Raw genomic sequence first — 19,113 nt, forward strand, 5'->3', positions numbered from 1 at the left:
CAGCGGCGCTGGCCGGCACAGCCGCGCTGGCGACGGTGGAGCACCTCTGCCCGGGAATTTCCTAGTCTGTGGGCAATAAAAACGCGGCGTCCACTCACCCTCTGCACTTTCACTGGGAGCTGCAATCCTGAGCTGTTCCTAAACGGCCATCTTGGATCGTCCCCCTGTAGTTTTATTTCTAAATTCTTTCTTCATTTACATACTTTAAAGTTTTTTTTTCCTTAAGTTTGTCTAAAGGTAAAATACGGTTAGCTAAAAAACAAGGACTATTTGCCAGGCACTGCTTTCCATATGATACCACTTCCAATTACATAAAAATCCTAGAGGAAAATGTTATATTATTATAAACACAGAAACATTAAGTTATTGTACAAGATCATAATGGATCTGGCAGTCACCCCCATCAACATGGTTTATAAAGTCTTCATGCTCATTTGCTACCCTAAAATGCAGGGTACTTTTTTTGGGCAATTTTCTTCTGCTTGTAGTTGTTGTTTCCAAGAATGGAATATTTGTCATTGCTTCCAGAATACATTTTTAAATGCCTGTTTGTTCCACTCTTTGTTACCTTCTCTTGTCTTTTTGCTTTAGTAGTGTTAGTTATCACAATTCTTTATTTTATATCTTGCTCTTTGGTTTTATTAATGCTGACAAATCTATTGATACCATGTAATTATTCCAATAGAGTGTATGTGAATTTTCATTGGCTTTCCACAATGACCTCTTATCTACCCCCATGTACTTCATTTTAAAGACATGGTATTGTATGCAAACAGGTTAAGAAAATATTTTGTTTGTTTTGATTTTGTTAAGTTATACATACCTTTTATCAAAATTATGTAGCAAGGGAATTCTGTGGTTGCTCTTCCTTTGGGCATCACAGAAGGCTCCTACTCTACACATGGTTTCTAAAGATATCTACTTATTTGTTAGTTAGTTCAACTGTTACATACAAAATTTATGAAACAGCCTGCATGGTATCAGTTAAGTCTAGTTTTCACTGGGTATAATAAAAACCCAAATAATTAAATTCTTTCCTCAAATGTTGTGTTTAAAATACACAATGGGTTACAAAGGCTGGAGGTGGGGAGAATGAGGAGATGATGGTCCAAGGATATAAAATCTCAGACTGCAGGAATGTGGAATTTTTTTCTTTTGTTGAGTTCTATTACACAACCTGGTGAAAATAGTTAATAATATAGTGCTGTACATTCCAAAATCTAAATTTTAAATATTCTCACCATAAGAAATGTTAAGTATTTGAGGTAATGAATATGTTAACTGGCTTAATTATTCCACATTGTATTAATAAATTATAACATCACTTGTACCCCATAAATTTATACATGTATAAATTGTTCATTTACAATAAAAACGTTAATTGCTCATTTACAATAAAAAGTTCATTTACAATAAAAGTTCTCTGTTAAAAGAAAAAAGAAAACACACGCTCACAATGATATTGATTCCAAAGTGATTAAGATACTAACATCTTTGTCTTCAGCTGTTATAAATGAACCTAAATAGAAAGTAGTATTTGCTAAGAAACTTATTTGGAAATATAATTATAATTTTATAAATGCAATGGCCAATGACTAATAAGAATAACATTATGAATATAATGTCATGATAGATACGCTATTGCTATTATTTTAAATCTTACTGTTACCATGGCTATGAATACTGAACAGCTTTACTGGTAACCAAGGTTTCAATCATACTTTGATTACACCCTTTTTTTTTTTTGGAGATGGAGTCTCTCTGTTGCCAGACTGGAGTGCAGTGGCGCAATCTCGGCTCACTGCAACCTCTACCTCCGGGGTTTAAACAATTCTCATGCCTCAGCCTCCCAAGTAGCTGGGACCACAGGTGTGTGCCACCATGCCCAGCTAATTTTTGTATTTTTAGTGGAGACAGGGCTTCACCATGTTAGCCAGGATGGTCTTGATTTCCTGACCTTGTGATCTGCCCACCTTGGCCTCCCAAAGTGCTGGGAATACAGGCATGAGCCACAGCACCCAGCCTGATTATGCCTTTTATAGAAACATTGAGCTTCATGTGTTTTGTTTTGTTTTTTTTGATGTTGAAATATAATTTCTGGCTATGGCTACTAAGAAAAAAATCAGACAAAAATGCTGTGGTATGCGAGAAACTGTTATTCTAGAAACTATTAATTTTACAATAATATGCTAGAAGGAAAACTAAAACAAAGATAATTTCACATGTATAATTGATAGCAAGGTCTTTGTCAATTGCAAAAACAAATGTTTGCTCACTTCTCAATTATGATTATCAAGCAGAAATATTTAAATGTGGTTTAAAAGATGAAATCACCTTCCTTCTCTTAATTTACTCATACTTTACACACAGTTCAACAGTTGCTTATATATTTATGGTTTTCAGATTCTTCAAATATTTCAAAATAGTAAGTATTCAAAAGATCCTCTTTTCCAATAATTATTTGGATATGCAGTTTTTACCTATCAATTTGGAGTATCAAGTTAGGAGCCTACAAAGCAGTGAATTAACTGACTGGTACACATGAACTTTAAAATCATCCTATGTACACATAATTGTTTAAAAATTATCACAAATTCTTTAAATTATGATCTGTGATTCTGTATATTTTGGTTAGTTCAAGTAGAAATTGAGAAGGAAATAGAAGGAACATATTAGAAATGTATGTATATATATGCATGTGTGTTTATATATGCACATATATATTTATATACATACATATAGTGTTAGAATACACACACACATCCAACATGAATTGGGACAGCTAAATAGGATGTTACAAAAATATAAAATGTATGTTGCTCATTGAATTCTATATTAACCTTACATATTATGCTTTTAATTTTTCATATTAGTTAAACACAATTGAGACTGTGAAAGTCTTCTCTGAATACTAGCTGTATACTAAAGTGCACACAAAACTTCAAACTCAAAAATAATTTCCTTCTATCTTTTTCCCCTCAAAAATATATGGAAAACTAAACAATTTTACTGATTGAAACATCACTTAGAAGTCTGCCAGAGGCTGACACCATCTCATATATTTTGTCCAGAGTTTATGTCTTTAAAGTTTCATACTGATAGGGTTTCTTAAACACAGCTATCATTAGGTTCTTTATCACACCATGAAACACTGCTGTAGAATGTTTAGTCATGGTATAAATTAATGAAAAAATGGGTTCGTTTATAATTTTTTGTTTGATATTTTCAAAATTTTATTTTGACCCGTAAGAGTCTCTTTTTCTTTTTCTTTTCAGTGTGAGCTCTATGTTGAAGAACTTCCCATTTTCAGCCCTTAGCTGCCTTTTACTGTTTAATATCTACATTCTCACACTGACTGTTTTCCTTGCAGCAACCAATCTGGTAGGCACGAAACATTAATATTTCCCACCTGTCAATTAGGTTTGAGTAGATAGTAATAAAAAATGCAATTTAAAGTAGAATTTGCTGCATATTTTTAAATATCAAACTACTTTAATGCTTTTTGTTATATCAGTTCTGTACAATGTTCAAGCAGATTTTTGGTAAATATATGTTTGGCTTTACATTTTATTCCACAGCTTATATTTTCACCAATGAATACGTTAAACATCATATTTTTTAGTTGCAATTTTCTTCTAACTTCAAAAATTAGAGTACCATGAATTTTAGTGATTCTGGACCCTTCATTTTCATTTGGCAATTCATAAAATTTTCACATTTTTCTATACAAAGACACTGAAGTTAATCCTTGGAAATAAAAAGGATTGACTTAGTGTGAAAAATGTGAGTAGAGGGAGACAGATGGTGACCTGAACTTGGGGGAGAGAGAGAGACTATTTGAAAGACTCAGGTATTCTACTTTCAACACCCCTTTATGGTCCTTGGGAGTGTATTTTATCGTCTATTTCAAGGTAAAAATGTAGATGTCACCCAAAGAAAATGTTTAGTTTGAATATAAAGCTCTTTTCTCCCACCACGTTTCAAGAGAAGAAGAAAGATTTGGTAAACCCAATTTACTAAAGCAAAACCATCTCCTACTTTTTTCTTGCTCTTGCTTTCCAACAATAAAGCAAATTTTCACATAAAAATGCTAATTTTCAAAAACTAAAAAACCAAAGTATATTCCCAAACATTTTTATGGAATCCCACAACAGCATACATATTCATTCTACATTAAAGAATATTATCCCATCTTTTTGTAGAATAAACATATATCTATCAGAGAATTTTTCCACACTTTAGCTTGCAACATCAGACCACTACAGAAAGGCTCTGCTCTAATAATGGGTGGGAAAATGAAATGGACACAATCACTGAAAACTAAAATGATAAGATATGTTAAGTTGAAACCTGTAGGTCATATATTAATAAAATGATATCACAGTTTTCTGTTTTACTTGAGAATTTTCTTGAGATTCTTTAGAAGGCACATGCTGCTATTAAATAATCTTAAGGTTTTTTTTTCTTTCTGTCCTTGAAAGTCTTTATTTGCCAAATCATGGTAGGCAGCCAGGTTGCATTTGGGTAAGTAGTCTTTTTAGAATAAAACTCGGAAACACATGAGTGCACTTAAAGACGGGAAATATAAAACAAAGAGAACCCCCCCAACAGATTGGTGTACTTGAGGTGCCACAGTGATATTCATTCACCCATTTATGAAGCAACTCGTATATGCCAAAAAATCTACAATTTTCTCTTCAGGATTAGCAATGCAAAAATGAAAGAAAAACAAATTTAAGAGACAAATTAAATATATTCTTGGTATCAGTGTGCTTACTGTTTATTTAAGAAGACAACAAAATCAAGTGACTCCAAAATACTATGACAAGTGCTTATAAGCAATTGAAAAGGAGAGAAGTAATTAGAATTTGTAGCAAATTAGAAAACAGGGACCACAGCTATTTCAACTCTATGTTCCTTTGCTCATACTGTGTCCCAGCTTTGCCATATTTTATTGTATAATCTTAGGTAAGTTTTCTATAATGTAAAATAGGATAACAGAATTCTTGTGTGGATTGATGACGTAATGCTGATCAGCTCATGTCAGTACAACATTAAATGTTTAATCAATATCTGAGATCCATGTTCACTCTAAATAATAATATAAATGTACTCAATTTGCAATTATCCAGGAACAAATCTGTAAGTCTACAGGTTGACAAAAGAAATGTACTCACACAACTTAGAAAGGCATCCCTTGATATAAGGGATATCAAACTATTGATATTATACTGTGTTAACTGCAATGAGGGAAGCCTAGTTCATTGCAATCAGAATGTAGCCCATGGAGTAATTCCCTTCTGCTTTACCAGAAACTCCTGGCAAATCAAAGAAGAGTGGACTGACGATCAAAAGCACAGGGAGATGTCTGTGGCTATGGCAGCCTCTCTGCAGAATCAGGGAAAGAAAAGTGGAGAAGCCAGTGGAAAAGAAAAGAAACATTCTGGCAGCATGTGGGTAGGACTCTTTTCTAACTAATTTGGTCCTATTCTAATATTTCAATATCCTCTTTTTCTAAAGAAATTAGTTTTTAATTAAGAGCTAGAAATCAATACATGATCATTCTCAATTACACCTAGCCTTTGGTTTTTCTAAATCAAACAATCTATATGTTGATTAATGCTTCTAAACTATTTGACTAGCATCATTTCTACATTTGTGGTGACAAATGAAAAGCACTAAATGTTTTCTTAAATTCTGGATATAATTTTAACCGTTTAAGTTTATATTAAATACCTTCTTCATGCCATTTTGGCATTCTGAACTCTTTTTCACCAAAACTCTCTCTCTTTCCCCACGCCCTGTCAAGAACTGTAAGGGTGTACAGTTTGTGAGATTTTACCATACATGCCAGTATTATCTGTCCAAAATTTAATTTCACGAATAAGACACAAGATCCCTGGGTCAGAGTTAAAGAACTTTACTACTCATGGCAACAATAATAACCAGAGTGTCAGCATTTGCATGGGTTCTTTGAGCCCTAATTTTCATTAGGGTGACACAGAGAAGAATCCTGAGCTTGAGAATCTGAATCATTTAAAGTGGAAAGTAAGCCTGCCTGACTTTTGCACCAGAGATACACATTAATAGAGTGGAAAGTGAACAAACCCACTTTGTGCTCAAGTGAGAGACTGCATATATCTTCTGAGACAGAAATTCATATATATACTTCCCTGTAAAGGTAGTTTGAAGTCAAATACAGTCAGTGCCTCCGTTTACAAGACTTGCAGAAACACAAGAGATTATTTATTTTGACACAGTTTATGAGACAAAGTTTTACTCTTGTTGCCCAGGCTGGAGAGCAATGGCTCAATCCAGCTCACCACAACCTCTGCCTCCAGGGTTCAAGTGATTCTCCTGCCTCAGCCTCCTGAGTAGCTGGGATTCTAGGCATGCACCACCACACCTGGCTAATTTTGTATTTTCAGTAGAGACGTGGTTTCTCCACGTTGGTCAGGCTGGTCTTGAACTCCTAACCTCAGGTGATCCACCCATCTTGATCTCCCAAAATGTTGGGATGACAGGCATGAGCCAACACGCCCAACCTATGCATTTTTTAATATTAGTTGTGTGATGTGGGTTTTAAAAAGGTCCCCAGTCTACCTGTCGTGGCTCACACCTGCAATCCCAGCACCTCGGCAGGCAAAGGTGGGAGGATGGTTTGAGACCAGGAGTTTGAGAACAGCTTGGGCAACTTAGTGAAATCTTGTCTCTACAAAAAACAAACAAACAAACAAACAAACAAAAAAATCCCCTTCAATGAGTTTATTTGCTACATAAGGATAATGATTATTATACATAATTGAAATAATAGAAATCCTCCTATCTGAAGCAATTGAGACTGGTATCTGATATGTTAAGCAAAAAAGATGGCTAAACTAAAGATTCATAAAAGAGACCTTAAATATTTTATTTTAATTTAAAACATATAAATGTGCCTTCATTTTCTCATCTTTGGAAATGAAGCTAAGCCTTTTCTATGAGTGATTTTAAAGACTGAGTGTTCATATCTACAGTGCAACAGTTTCCGTTTCATGAAGTTGGAACAAACAACACTTGGGAAACAATACTCGGGAGGAATCCTGAGATTTTTATGGCTTTTTAAAAGTTATTTAGTATTGCTCACACCTAATTTGATAGCAATTTTTTAAAAGTGATAGCATTTATTAACTCTTTCCAGGACATTCGACTAGTTTTCATAGAAACAACTCTTGTTGCACTCATACTCATCAGTTTACATAATGCTGCATAGGATTATAGAATCACAAGAGGCTTAAATAGGTTCTGGAAGAAATACAACAGATGCCTGAGGAACATTAATTTGTGGTAGATGCTATCCTCAGGCATATTTAATAAATCCCATTAGCTCCAAGCAATACTAGGGGCCTGGGAATCAGTTACTGTGTTCACAGAGAGAATGCAAGCATCATTTAAATCATAGTGAGCTATTTAAGGGTGATTAAAAGACAGTCCATTGTTTTCTTATGTTTTCTTCACAGCATCCATTACAGACAAGAATCTGTGAATTGAGTCTGGTGAAAATGCTGGAAGGAGAGAAGAGCTAGAAAGAGCTACATAGGTGAATGGAAAACATGCTGTGGAGAGTATATCATCTGTCACATGAATCTCCTGGTCGCTGGATTTTTGCGACTCAGCATTTCTGAGAAGTGAAAACATAAAAGTGCCCACATTCTGAGAACTGCAATGGCATTTCAGAGGGAGGAAAATTGAACTTACCTGGGACCTCACCATCTGTGAGCCATCATGCATTTCTCCTCTATGCTCTCCTCCTGAAAAAAAAATGGCATTCTGAGAAGGCATAACTAGGAAAAAGAGAAGCATCTTGTTAATACACAATATAAAGGCTAAATGCAAATCCTAGTGCTTCTGCTTTGTGTAGGTACAGCAGACCCTACAGAGAAGCCCTCTAAGACATAAGCTTAAAGGCTGTGACATCCCTACTCCTCTATGACACTGGGGAATTCAATGTAGGACTGTCTTCAGTGGTGCAGCTCCCCTTGTTGTGGCCTATGGGAGCTCAGGGGTTTTCAGCCCTAGCTAAATGCTGGTGGAAATTTAAAAAGAAGCCAGTGCTCAGCCCCAACAGAGAGTTGGATTTAATTAATCTGGGGTGGGTCTGAGCAACAGCATTTTAAATTTTAAAGTCTCCAAGTGACTCTAAGTGTAGATGAGAACTACTGGGAAGAGACGATGGAGAGGACATCGGTGAGGGCCCATTCTTACTCTTCATCCCCACAAAAAATAAATTCACCCCAAAACATACACTCCAGAGATCTGCCTCTCCTCTCCTCTAAGATGATACTTCCAATATATGAAGGAGACATCACTATTCTCATTTTCCCAAGTTTTTACCTTCCTTTTTGAGTCTCTGCAGTCAGTCTTCCACTGGGATTACACCTCCCTGTAGTTCTTATGTTGTAATGTCACCAAAGCTCTGTTATCTTCTACATGGCAGTCAGGAGATGCACCGGGACCAGTGGCTTCAGGAACTGGGGTAACTCCTGAAAGTTGATTTTCAGTGCCTTATGGGGAACAGCCACTCCCTGGTACTAAAGATGCCCGCTCTCTAATGAGAGCCTCAGGAGCCGACGAATAGACACATGAATGATTTCTGCTTCCAGGGGTGGCCACTCTCAGAATCTTGCCTTGTTAGTGCCGAGCTAAGATACAGGGGTTCTTCAAGGTGGTCATTACCTTTTTTTTCCTCCCTAAAAGTATCAATTCTTCATTTACAGACTTCATTATGGAATTCAAATCTGCGTCCTGGCAGGGATCTTGTAAAACAGAATTTCAGGTTGAAGACCTGTAATGAGTTGCACCAGGGTCAGCAGAAGAAAGCCAGCAGTTTCAGCCACCTGCAGGCTTACAGACTCTGTAAAGAGACATATGAACTATTCATTTGGACAGACAGAGCACAGTAAGGTTTGGTGTTTTTTAATCAAAAAGTAGTTTTAGAATTTCTCAGATTCACACATTACAAAAGGCAGAGATGTGTGCATGTGTCAATGACAGCAAATTCAGCCTCAGTCCTTTCCTAACCTTTTCAGAACAGAGAACACATGCATTTTGCCTAGAGAAACAGTGACTGGCTGGCCAGGCGTGGTGACTCACACCTGTAATCCCAGCACTTTGGAAGGCCAGGGCGGGTGGATCATGAGGTCAGGAGTTCAAGACCAACCTGGCCAAGGTGGTGAAACCGTCTCTACTAAAAATACAAAAATTAGCCAGGCATGGTGGCCAGCACCTGAAATCCCAGCTACTTAGGAGGATGAGGCATAGGATTGCTTTAACCGGGGAGGTGGAGGTTGCAGTGAGCCCAGATTGTGCCATTGCACTCTAGCCTGGGTGAAAGAGTGAGATTCTGTCTCAAAAAAAAAAAAAAAAGAAAGAAAGAAAAGAAAAGAAAAAAGAAACAGTGACTGTTTTCTTTAGAAAGATGGAAAAACACATGTTACAACAGAGTAAGATTGTACTGATTTGCTAATAATCATGAAGGAATACATTCTTATTCTGTTCACAAAGGTTCACCTGAGAAATCTTTTTTAAAATGCATATGATGGAAATAAAGAAGCCATTTCTGAGGAGCAATTTTTTTTTGAGACAGAGTCTTGCTCTGTCACCCAGGCTCTAGTGTGGTGGCACGATCTCGGCTCGTGGCATCCCCCGTCACCTGGGATCAAGCGATTTCCCTGCCTCAGCCTCCGAAGTAGCTGGGACTACAGGCGTGCTCCACCACACTTGGCTAATCTTTTTGTATGTTAGTAGAAATGGGGTTTCACCATGTTACCCAGGATGGTCTTGGTCTCCTGACCTCATGATCCACCTGCCTTAGCCTTCCAAAGTGCTGGGATTAAGGGCATGAGCCACCACACCCAGCCAAGGGCAATTTCTTAAAAGAGAAAACTGCAGTTTCAGTAAAATGGCCCTGAGCGATGGGGCAGCCTTTCACGGCCCAAGGCATGGCAGGAATCTAACATTTCAAAACCCCTTCACTAAGAGGCAGACCTTTCAGGAGTGAGTTGAAAGCACTTTAAGAAATAGGTTATTCATTCCCCAAGCATAAGCTTGGAAGAAGCCCCACAGTCAGGAGAAGCAGACAGGGTTTTCCCCAAGATGGGCAACCAGAGATGGCAGAGCCAGTTCTCCCCAGAAAGAACCAAAGTTACAGGTGAGTGACGGTGGCCAGAGGGGAAGCCTGAGGGAAGAGTACTGGAACCTGTCAGAGAACCCACGGATGGAAGCTGGGGTGCAGTGGAGCGGGGCATAGTGGCTCACGTTTGTAATCCCAGCACTTTGGGAGGCCGAGGGAGGCGGATCACGTGAGGCCAGGAGTTTGAGACCAGACAGGGCAACATGATGAAGCCCTGTTTCTACAAAACATACAAAGTTAACTAGGTGTGATGGCTTGTTCCTATAGTCCCAGCTACTTGGGAGGCTGAGGTGGGAGGATCTCTTGAGCCCGAGAGGCAGAGGTTGCAATGAACAAAGATCACGCCACTGCACTGAAGCCTGGGTGACAGAGTAAGACCCTGTCTCAAAAAACAAAAACAAAGCTAAAAAACCTTCAACAAACCAAGCATCAAAGGAACATACCTCAAAATAATAACAGCCATATATGACAAACCCACAGCAACATCATACTGAATGGGGAAAAGTTGAAAGCATCCCCCTAAGAACTAGAACTGACAAGGATGCACACTTGCACCACTCCTATTCAACATAGTACCAGAAGTCCAGCCAGAGCATCAGGCAAAAGAAAGAAATAAAGGGCATTCACATTGGAAAAGAGTAAGTCAAATGATCTCTGTTTGCTAATTACATAGTCTTATACCTAGAAAACCCTAAAGATTTGATAAATGACTTCAGTAAAAGTTTCAAGGTACAAATTAACGTACAGTGACTCATGTTTATAATCCCAGCGTTTTGGGAGGCTGAGGTGGGAGAATAGCTTGAGCCCAGGAGTTCAAGACCAGCTTGGGCAACATGGTGACACCCTGTCTCTATTAAATGTGTGCACACACACACACACACACACACACACACACACACACACATTCAAAAGATAAGAAAAACAAATTAATGTTAAAAAAATCAGTAATATTTAAATATACTTAAAATGTTCAAGCTTAGAACCAAATCAAGAAGGCAATCCCATTTACAGTAGCCACACAAAATTACCTAGGAATGCATTTCACCAAGAGGTGAAAGATCTCTATAAAGAAAATTATAATACACTGATAAAAGACATGGTAGATGACACAAACAATTGAAAAAACATCCCATGCTCATGGATTTGAAGAATCAATATCATTAAAATGGCCATACTGTTCAAAGGAATCTACAGATTCAGCACAATTCCTATCAAATTATCAATGTCATTTTTCACAGAATAAGAAACAATTCTAAAATTCCTAAGGAACTAAAAAAAAGCCTGAATAATCAAAGCAATTCTTAACAAAATGACAAAGTTGGAGGCATCATATTATGTGACTTCTAATTATACTACAAAGCTAGTAAGCACAGTAACATGGTACTGGTATAAAAATAGACACACAGATCAACAGAACAGAGTAGAGAATCTGTAAGTAAAGCCACCTACCTACAGTCAACTGGTCTTTGACAAAGTTAAGAAAAATATACATCAAAAAAGATCATCCTATTCAATAAATGGTGTTGGAAAACTCATATAGCCACATGTAGAAGAATGATACAGGACCCCTATTACGGGACCCTTATCTTTTTTATTTTTAGATGAAATCTTACTCTGTTGCCAGACTGGAGTACGTGGCACAATCTCGGCTCACTGCATCATCCCACTCCCTGATTCAAGCAATTCTTCTTATTCAGCCTCCATAGTAGCTGGGATTACAGGCACACACCACTGTGCCCAGCTAAATTTTGTGTTTTTAGCAGAGATGAGGTTTTACCATGTTAGCCAGGATGGTCTCAATATCCTGACATCATGATCTGCCTGCCTTGGACTCCCGAAGTGCTGGGATTACAGGCGTGAGCCACTGTACCTGGCAGGGACCCCTATTTTTACTGTCTACAAATATTAACTCAAGATAGATTAAATTAAGACATAAGCATAAGACCTGAAACTGGAAGAAACCTGGAAGAAAACCTAGGAAAAACCCTTTTGGACATTGGCCCAGGCAAAGAATTTGTGACTAAGACCTCAAAAGCAAATGCAACAAAAGCAAAAATAGAGAACTGAGGCTTAAACTAGAACGCTTCTGCACTGCAAAAGAAATTTTCAAAAGAGTAAACAGGCAACCTACATAACAGGAGAAAATATCTGCAAGTCATGCATCTGATAAAGGACTGATATTTAGAATCTACAGGGAACTCAACAAGAAAAAATAAAAAAACCAACCCCATCAAAAAGTGAAACATACAAGTGGCTAATAAACATATGAAACAACGTTCAACATCACTCATCAACAGCAAAATGCAAATTCCAACCCCAAGGAGATACCATCAGAATGGCTATTATTAAAAAGTCACAGATGTGGGTGTGGATGGGGAGAAATGGAAACGTGTATATGCTGCTGGTGGGAATGTGAATTAGTACAGCCTCAGTGAAAAACAGCATGGATATTTCTCAAATAACTAAAAATAGAATTACCATTTGACCTAGCAATCCCACTACTGGGTATCTATCCAAAAATAAATAAATTATATATGAAAAGACACTGGCACTTGTATGTTTATCATATTCACAACAGCAAAGTCATGGAATCAACCTCAGTGTCTATCAATGGATGATTCGATATAGAAAATGTCATATATATACAACATGGAACACTAGACAGCATAAAAAAGAATGAAATCATGCCTTGTTTGCAGTAACATGGTTGGAGTTGGAGGCCATTATCCTAAGTGAAATAACTCAGAAACAGAAAATCAAAGACTACACATTCCCACTTGTAAGTGAGAGCTAAACAATGGGTACATGTAGACATCAGAGGGGAACAACAGACACTGGGGACTCCAAAAGGAGGGAGAGTGGGACAGGGGTTAGGGTTGAAAGATTAACTACTAGGTTCAGTGTTCACAACTGGAGCGATGGGTACATCAGAAACTCAGACATCATCACTATGCAACATGTCTATGTAACAAGCCTGCACATGGAATACTATGCAGCCACAAAAAAGAATGAAATCATAGCTGCTGCAGAAACATGAATGAACTGACTTCAGGGTGAAACTCTTTAATGAATACAGGACAAAGAAAGTATCTGCAGTTTCCAGGGCCTAATATTTAAATACATCAAAGGCAAACACTACTAGAAGGCAGTGCACCTAGATATTTAAAAATAGAAAATCTCAGGCCGGGTGTGGTGGCTCATGCCTGCAATCCCAGCACTTTTGGAGGCTGAGGTGGGTGGATCACCTGAGGTCGGGAGTTAAAGACTAGCCTGACCAACATGGAGAAACCTCATCTCTACTAGAAATACAAAATTAGCCGGGCATGATGATGCATCCCTCTAATCCCAGCTGCTTGGGAGGTTGAGGCAGGAGAACTGTTTGAAACCAGGGGGCAGAGGTTGCGGTGAGTCAAGATTGCGCCATTGCACTCTAGCCAGGGCAACAAGAGCGAAACTCCGTCTCAAGAAAAAAGAATCAAAAATTTTACTTCTATATTGAATCCACAGTTCCTTAAAAGAAGGAAACACCACAATACCGGGCTACGCAGTGCATCCACAGTGCTTCTTGCTATATCAAAAAGGCCAATGAAGTTTTAATTTTTCTCAGCAAAAATGCCAACATAGGAAGCAAACAGATGGAACACATTTAAAAAAGGATTTCAGCTGGCTAAAAAAATTCCCAGAAACAGGATCTAAAAGAGAAAAAGTGGAGAGGACTTCCCTGCTGCAGAAAACATAACCTAAATATCAGCTTTCAATTAAGCTGATTTCTGACCACAGAGCTCTAAATTAAAAAGTCTTTCCAAATCTCTTACCAGATTTCAACCAGGGCAAACCTCAAGTAGGTCTCCTCTTCAGGTTGTCTGGTTCTAAAACCAGCTTTTCCCCCCTAATTGTGCATGCAAATGAATTACTTTACATTTCAAAGGATCCCATTTTGGCTATTGCCGCTTATGACCACCCTGTGTTAAGTGGGTCCACTTTCCAAGATACTTACAAGAGGACACCCCATAAGTGTCATGCACAAAACCCAGCTGGTGATGGTCACAAATGAAAAACAAAGCTCCAATCCCCCAAAATAAAAGACAGATGCAATCTTAAAAGCACACTTTATACAACGAGACCATAGGTGCCACACTGCCAATCCCTTACCCTAACCTCCCATCCCAAGGCAGATGCAGAAAAACCTTAACCAGAAATTTCTGTTGTGACACAGGCAGAAAAAAAAGGGCAGTTTTCTGCAGATATCTTGACCTGAATCTCCTGTTCAAAGACAGAAACTGAAGCCCTTACTCTTAAAGGAAAGGGAAGATTTGAAGAACATCCCAAATATGTCTATGCCTTCACCCAAAGAGTGGGAGGTCTGAATTCAGGAGAACTTACCCAAAACACCTGATGGGACTTCTGAGGCTAGGGAGTTCGTGATGTTGCCAAGCGCCACATCAAAGAGAAAGACCAGTGGTGGGTGACAGTCACTGTCAATCCTGCCCCTTTATGTCCCGTATATTGACCTAAAAGGAAGAAGTTGAGGCAAAATTGATCTAAATGGAGAGCTTATTTGGGCCACGCTTGAGGATTGCAACTTAGGAGCATAGATTCAAGTTGCCATGAAAATATTCTCTGATTAACAGTAGTTATATGTAGATTTTTTTTTTTTTTTTTTGAGATGGAATCTTGCTCTGTCGCCCAGGCTAGAGTGCAATGGTGCAATCTCAGCTCACCGCAACCTCGGCTTACTGAGTTCAAGCAATTCTCCTGCCTCAGTCTCCTTAGTAGCTGGGATTACAGGCATGTGCCACCATGCTCTGCTAATTTTTTGTGTTTTTGGTAGATGGGTTTTCACCATGTTGTACAGGCTGGTCTCAAACTCCTGACCTCATGATTTGCCTTCCTTGGCCTCCTAAAGTGCTGGGATTATAGGTGTGAGCTACCATGCCTGGCTCATAAGTGGATCTTTAAAGGAAAATAAAAGACTGTTCCTGAGTTGTTTACAAAAAAATCCACATCAAAATCACATAAAGTATTGATTGGCTATACATCATTCTTTGTATCATAAATTCCAAGAATGTGAAGATAATGGGTGAATCTGGAACAAAATGGTTCTAAACAAGTGTCCCCTGCATTGGTGCAGTGGGGTGGTGTTTTGCACCTGGGGTGCAGAATAGCTCAGACTGTTCCATTTTTATTTTCTCAGTACAAACTGAAGAGGACTCCAGAGATTACCTAATTGCAGTTTTCCCAACGTGTGCTAAATTAGTATTTTATGTCTGTTACAAAAAGGGTACAAACTGAATTTGGAAAATGCTGACTTCAACAAAGCTAAATAAATTTCTTTCCTATAAATCTTAAAAGATTTTCATGTGGTAATATACATCCTAGATCCCAGAAACCCCCAAAGGGATGTCAAATATATTATGTATTATATGCATTATTTCCCACATATATTTAATTTGAAAATATTTTTTATGGCAACTGATGGGACTAGGGTTCCATAGAACACGTCTTTGGAAGCACTGATTTAGTTCTCAGTTCTTTCATTAAAGGAAGGATCCTGAAGTTAAAGATTGTGAAAGAGCTGGTTCTAGAACCTGGGTCTCCTGATTCAGTCTTGGGCTCTTTCTAGTGCCTTGATATCCATGGGAGATTGGCTCCAGAGCCCCCATGGATACCAAAAGCTCTGCCTAAGGAACACCAGTGAAGCTCACTGCCATGTAGTGGTTCCGTCTGAGCTGTGCATTAGACACACTTGCAGTGACTTTAAAATATACAGATGTAAATACATAGACATCCAGGTTCCACCCAAGAGCTACTAAGTCAGAATGTGCAGAGGTGAAGTCTGCCATCTACATATTTTTTAATGCCCCACAAATGATTTTGATTCAAGCCAGAGTTCAGAACAACTATCAGAACATTTTATTTCCTTGACTTCCTCAACCTCAATGTTTTTCACCATCATTCCACATCAGTCACCCAGTTCCGAGGCCATGCCACTTCTGAAATCATTCTTATCTTAGAAAGAAAGAAATTGCAATGATAGCTCACTACAGCCTCAACTTCCTGGACTCAAGTGATCCTTCCACTTCAGCCTCCCAAGTAGGTGGGGCCACAGTTGTGTGCCACCCTGCCTGGTTATTTCTTTTTTATTTTTCTTTTGTAGAGACTGGATCTGGCTATGCTGATCAGCTGGTTTCAAACTCCAGACATCAAGCGATTCTCCCACCTCAGCCTCCCAAACTACTGGGGTTACATGTGTGAGTCACTGCACCCGGCCCTGTCTTTTCAGAGCATCACATCCAGAGTTACATAGCAGTGTGTCCCATTTTTTATATCAATTTGGTATTTGGTTGACAAAGTGTCTGCCAGATTTCTCCACTGTAATTCTTGTTGTAATTAATAAGTAATCACTGAGGAGATGATTTTGAAACTGTGTGAATATCCTGTTCTTCATATTTTGATGTTCTTCATATGCTGCTTCATATTTTGTCTGAAATTTGTCTGAAACAAAATATGAAGCACCCATTGATGATTGTTTCCTCAAGTAATTACTACTACTTGGTAGTAGTAGTAATTGGTGGTTATAAAATGGTGATGTTTCTTCATCCTATTGTCAGAAGCAAAGTCGCTTGTCCAAACCTCAATGGATGGACTCAGACCCAAATAACAGCAAAAGTGAGACTTTTAATAATGGTCTTGAAAGACTGGGTGTCTGGCAGCAGGCACACCCAGCACAGTTTCAACAAGCAATTTATCCCCTAGTGCACAGGCCTCTCCCCCAGTTCCTCCTAGGCTGAGTACTATGGGGTCACAATCTTCCTGAACGTCACCTTTTGATTGTTAGGCAGGGGCTTCAAGTATGTTCTTTAGGTCTTTCTGCTGTATTTTATTGCAGCCCACCATGCATTGTGACTGTCTCAGGACTCTTCAGACTTTTTTTTTTTTTTTTTTTGAGACAGTCTTGCTCTGTCACCCAGGCTGACTGCAGTGGTATAATCTCAGCTTGCTGCAGCCTCTGCCTCCTGGGTTTGAGCAATTCTTATGCCTCAGACTCCCAAGTAGCTGGGAGTACAGGTGCCTTCCACCATGCCTGGCTAATTTTTTTTTTTTTTTTTTGTATTTTTAGTAGAGATGAGGTTTTTCCATGTTAGCCAGTCTGGTCTTGGACTCCTGGCCTCAGATGATGTGCCCGCCTCAGTCTTCCAAAGTGCTGGATGGCTGGGAGTCACAGTGCCCAGCCTCCTCTTCAAACATTTGACTTAGGACCCTAGTGGCTGCACTTAGCTGATAAGAAAGAGTACGATTAGGCCAGGCAATGTGACTCACATCTGTAATCCCAGCACTTTGGGAAGCCGAGGCAGGAGGATCACAAGATCAGGACTTTGAGGCCGGCCTGGCCAACATGGTGAAACCCATCTCTACTAAACATACAAAAATTAGCCAGATGTGGTGATGCATGCCTGTAATCCCAGCTTCTCAGGAGGCTGAGGCAAGAGAATTGCTTAAAGCAAGGAGGCGGAGGTTGCAGTAAGCTGAGATTGCACCACTGCACTCCAGCCTGGGCAATGGAGCGAGACTCTGGAAAGAAAGAGAAAAAGAAAAAGAAAGAAGGAAGGAAGGAAGGAAGGAAGGAAGGAAGGAAGGAAGGAAGGAAGGAAGGGAGGGAAGAAAGAAAGAAAGGAAAGAAAGGAGTACAATTATCTATGTTGTAAGCTAGCCTAAACTAAATTCTTGGTGGAGTGGGGAGCGGGTAATTGAGGGGTCCCTGACCGATAGGTGCCTGGCTGCTGGGTGAAAGGGAAAGCAAGAAGGAGGGGGTGGTGACTCAGTATACTCTGCTTCTTTATCTCTATATTTCCATGTAAAAACTAAGGCACTTAGAATTAAAAATATACACATAAGTTATTTTTTTACACTACTACATTTTTAGTTGGCATTCTTTTGTAAAGAATAGCTTTCCTTTTTCCCTACATCACATTAACAAATTTAATTGTGTTTGGGAGTCCACAACAGGTATATTACCAGAGGTCAGGAGTTTTAGACCAGCCTGGCCAACATGGTAAAGCCCCATCTCTACTAAAAACACAAAAATTAGCCAGGTGTTGTGGCACATGCCTGTAATCCATCTGCTCAGGAGGCTAAGGCAGGACAGTCTTTTGAACCGGACCCAGGTGGAGGTTGCGGTGAGCCAAGATCATGCCACTGCACTCCAGCTTGAGCGACAGAGTGAGACTCCATCACAAATTAATAATAATAATAATAATAATAATAATAATTGTGATACAAAATGCATATATAGGCTGGGGGTGGTGGCCCATGACAGTAATCCCAGGACTTTGAGAGGCTGAGCTGGTGCATCACCTGAGGTCAGGAGTTCAAGATCAGTGTGGCCATCATGGTGATACCCCTTCTGTACTAAAAATACAAAAATTAGCTGAAAAATTAGCTGGGCATGCCCACCTGTAATCCCAGCTTCCTGGGGAGGCTGAGGCAGGAGAATTGCTTGAACCCAGGAGGCAGAGGTTGCAGTGAGCTGAGATTGCACCACTGCACTCCAGCCTGGGCAACAGAGTGAGAGTCAGTCTCAAATAAATAAATAAATTTTGAAATGCATATATTGTTTTTTCTTTTTTTTTGATATACGGTCTTGATCTGTCTCCCAGGCTAAAGTGCAGTGGCTTGATCTTAGCTCACTGCAACCTCCTCCTGGGCTCAAGGGATCTTCCCATCTCAGCCTCCTTAGTAGCTGAGACTACAGGCATGCATTGACACAACCAGCTAATTTTTGTATTGTTTGTAGAGATGGGAGTTTTGCTATGTTGTCCAGGCTGATCTTGAACTTGGGCTCAAGCAATCCAACCACCTCAGCCTCTGAAAGTGCTGTGATTATAGGCATGAGCCACTGTGCCTTGTGCGCTCTCTCTCTCTTCTCTCTCCTCTCTCTCTCT

At 39.2% G+C, this 19,113-nt stretch overlaps 1 protein-coding gene across 1 annotated transcript in view; it reads right to left on the reverse strand.

The window, feature by feature from the left end:
* Positions 1 to 5,256: 5,256 nt before the first annotated feature.
* The window catches only part of LOC108295342 (mortality factor 4-like protein 1), a 33,932-nt gene continuing 20,075 nt past the window's right edge, over positions 5,257 to 19,113 (reverse strand). Inside the window, exon 2 of the mRNA XM_037734555.1 lies at positions 5,257 to 5,388. Within this exon, the coding sequence (XP_037590483.1) occupies positions 5,257 to 5,388 (132 nt within the window). The remainder of the gene's footprint in view (positions 5,389 to 19,113) is intronic.

The sequence above is a fragment of the Cebus imitator genome, unplaced genomic scaffold (genome assembly GCF_001604975.1).
Source record: "Cebus imitator isolate Cc_AM_T3 unplaced genomic scaffold, Cebus_imitator-1.0 Scaffold634, whole genome shotgun sequence".
Taxonomy (NCBI): domain Eukaryota; kingdom Metazoa; phylum Chordata; class Mammalia; order Primates; family Cebidae; genus Cebus; species Cebus imitator.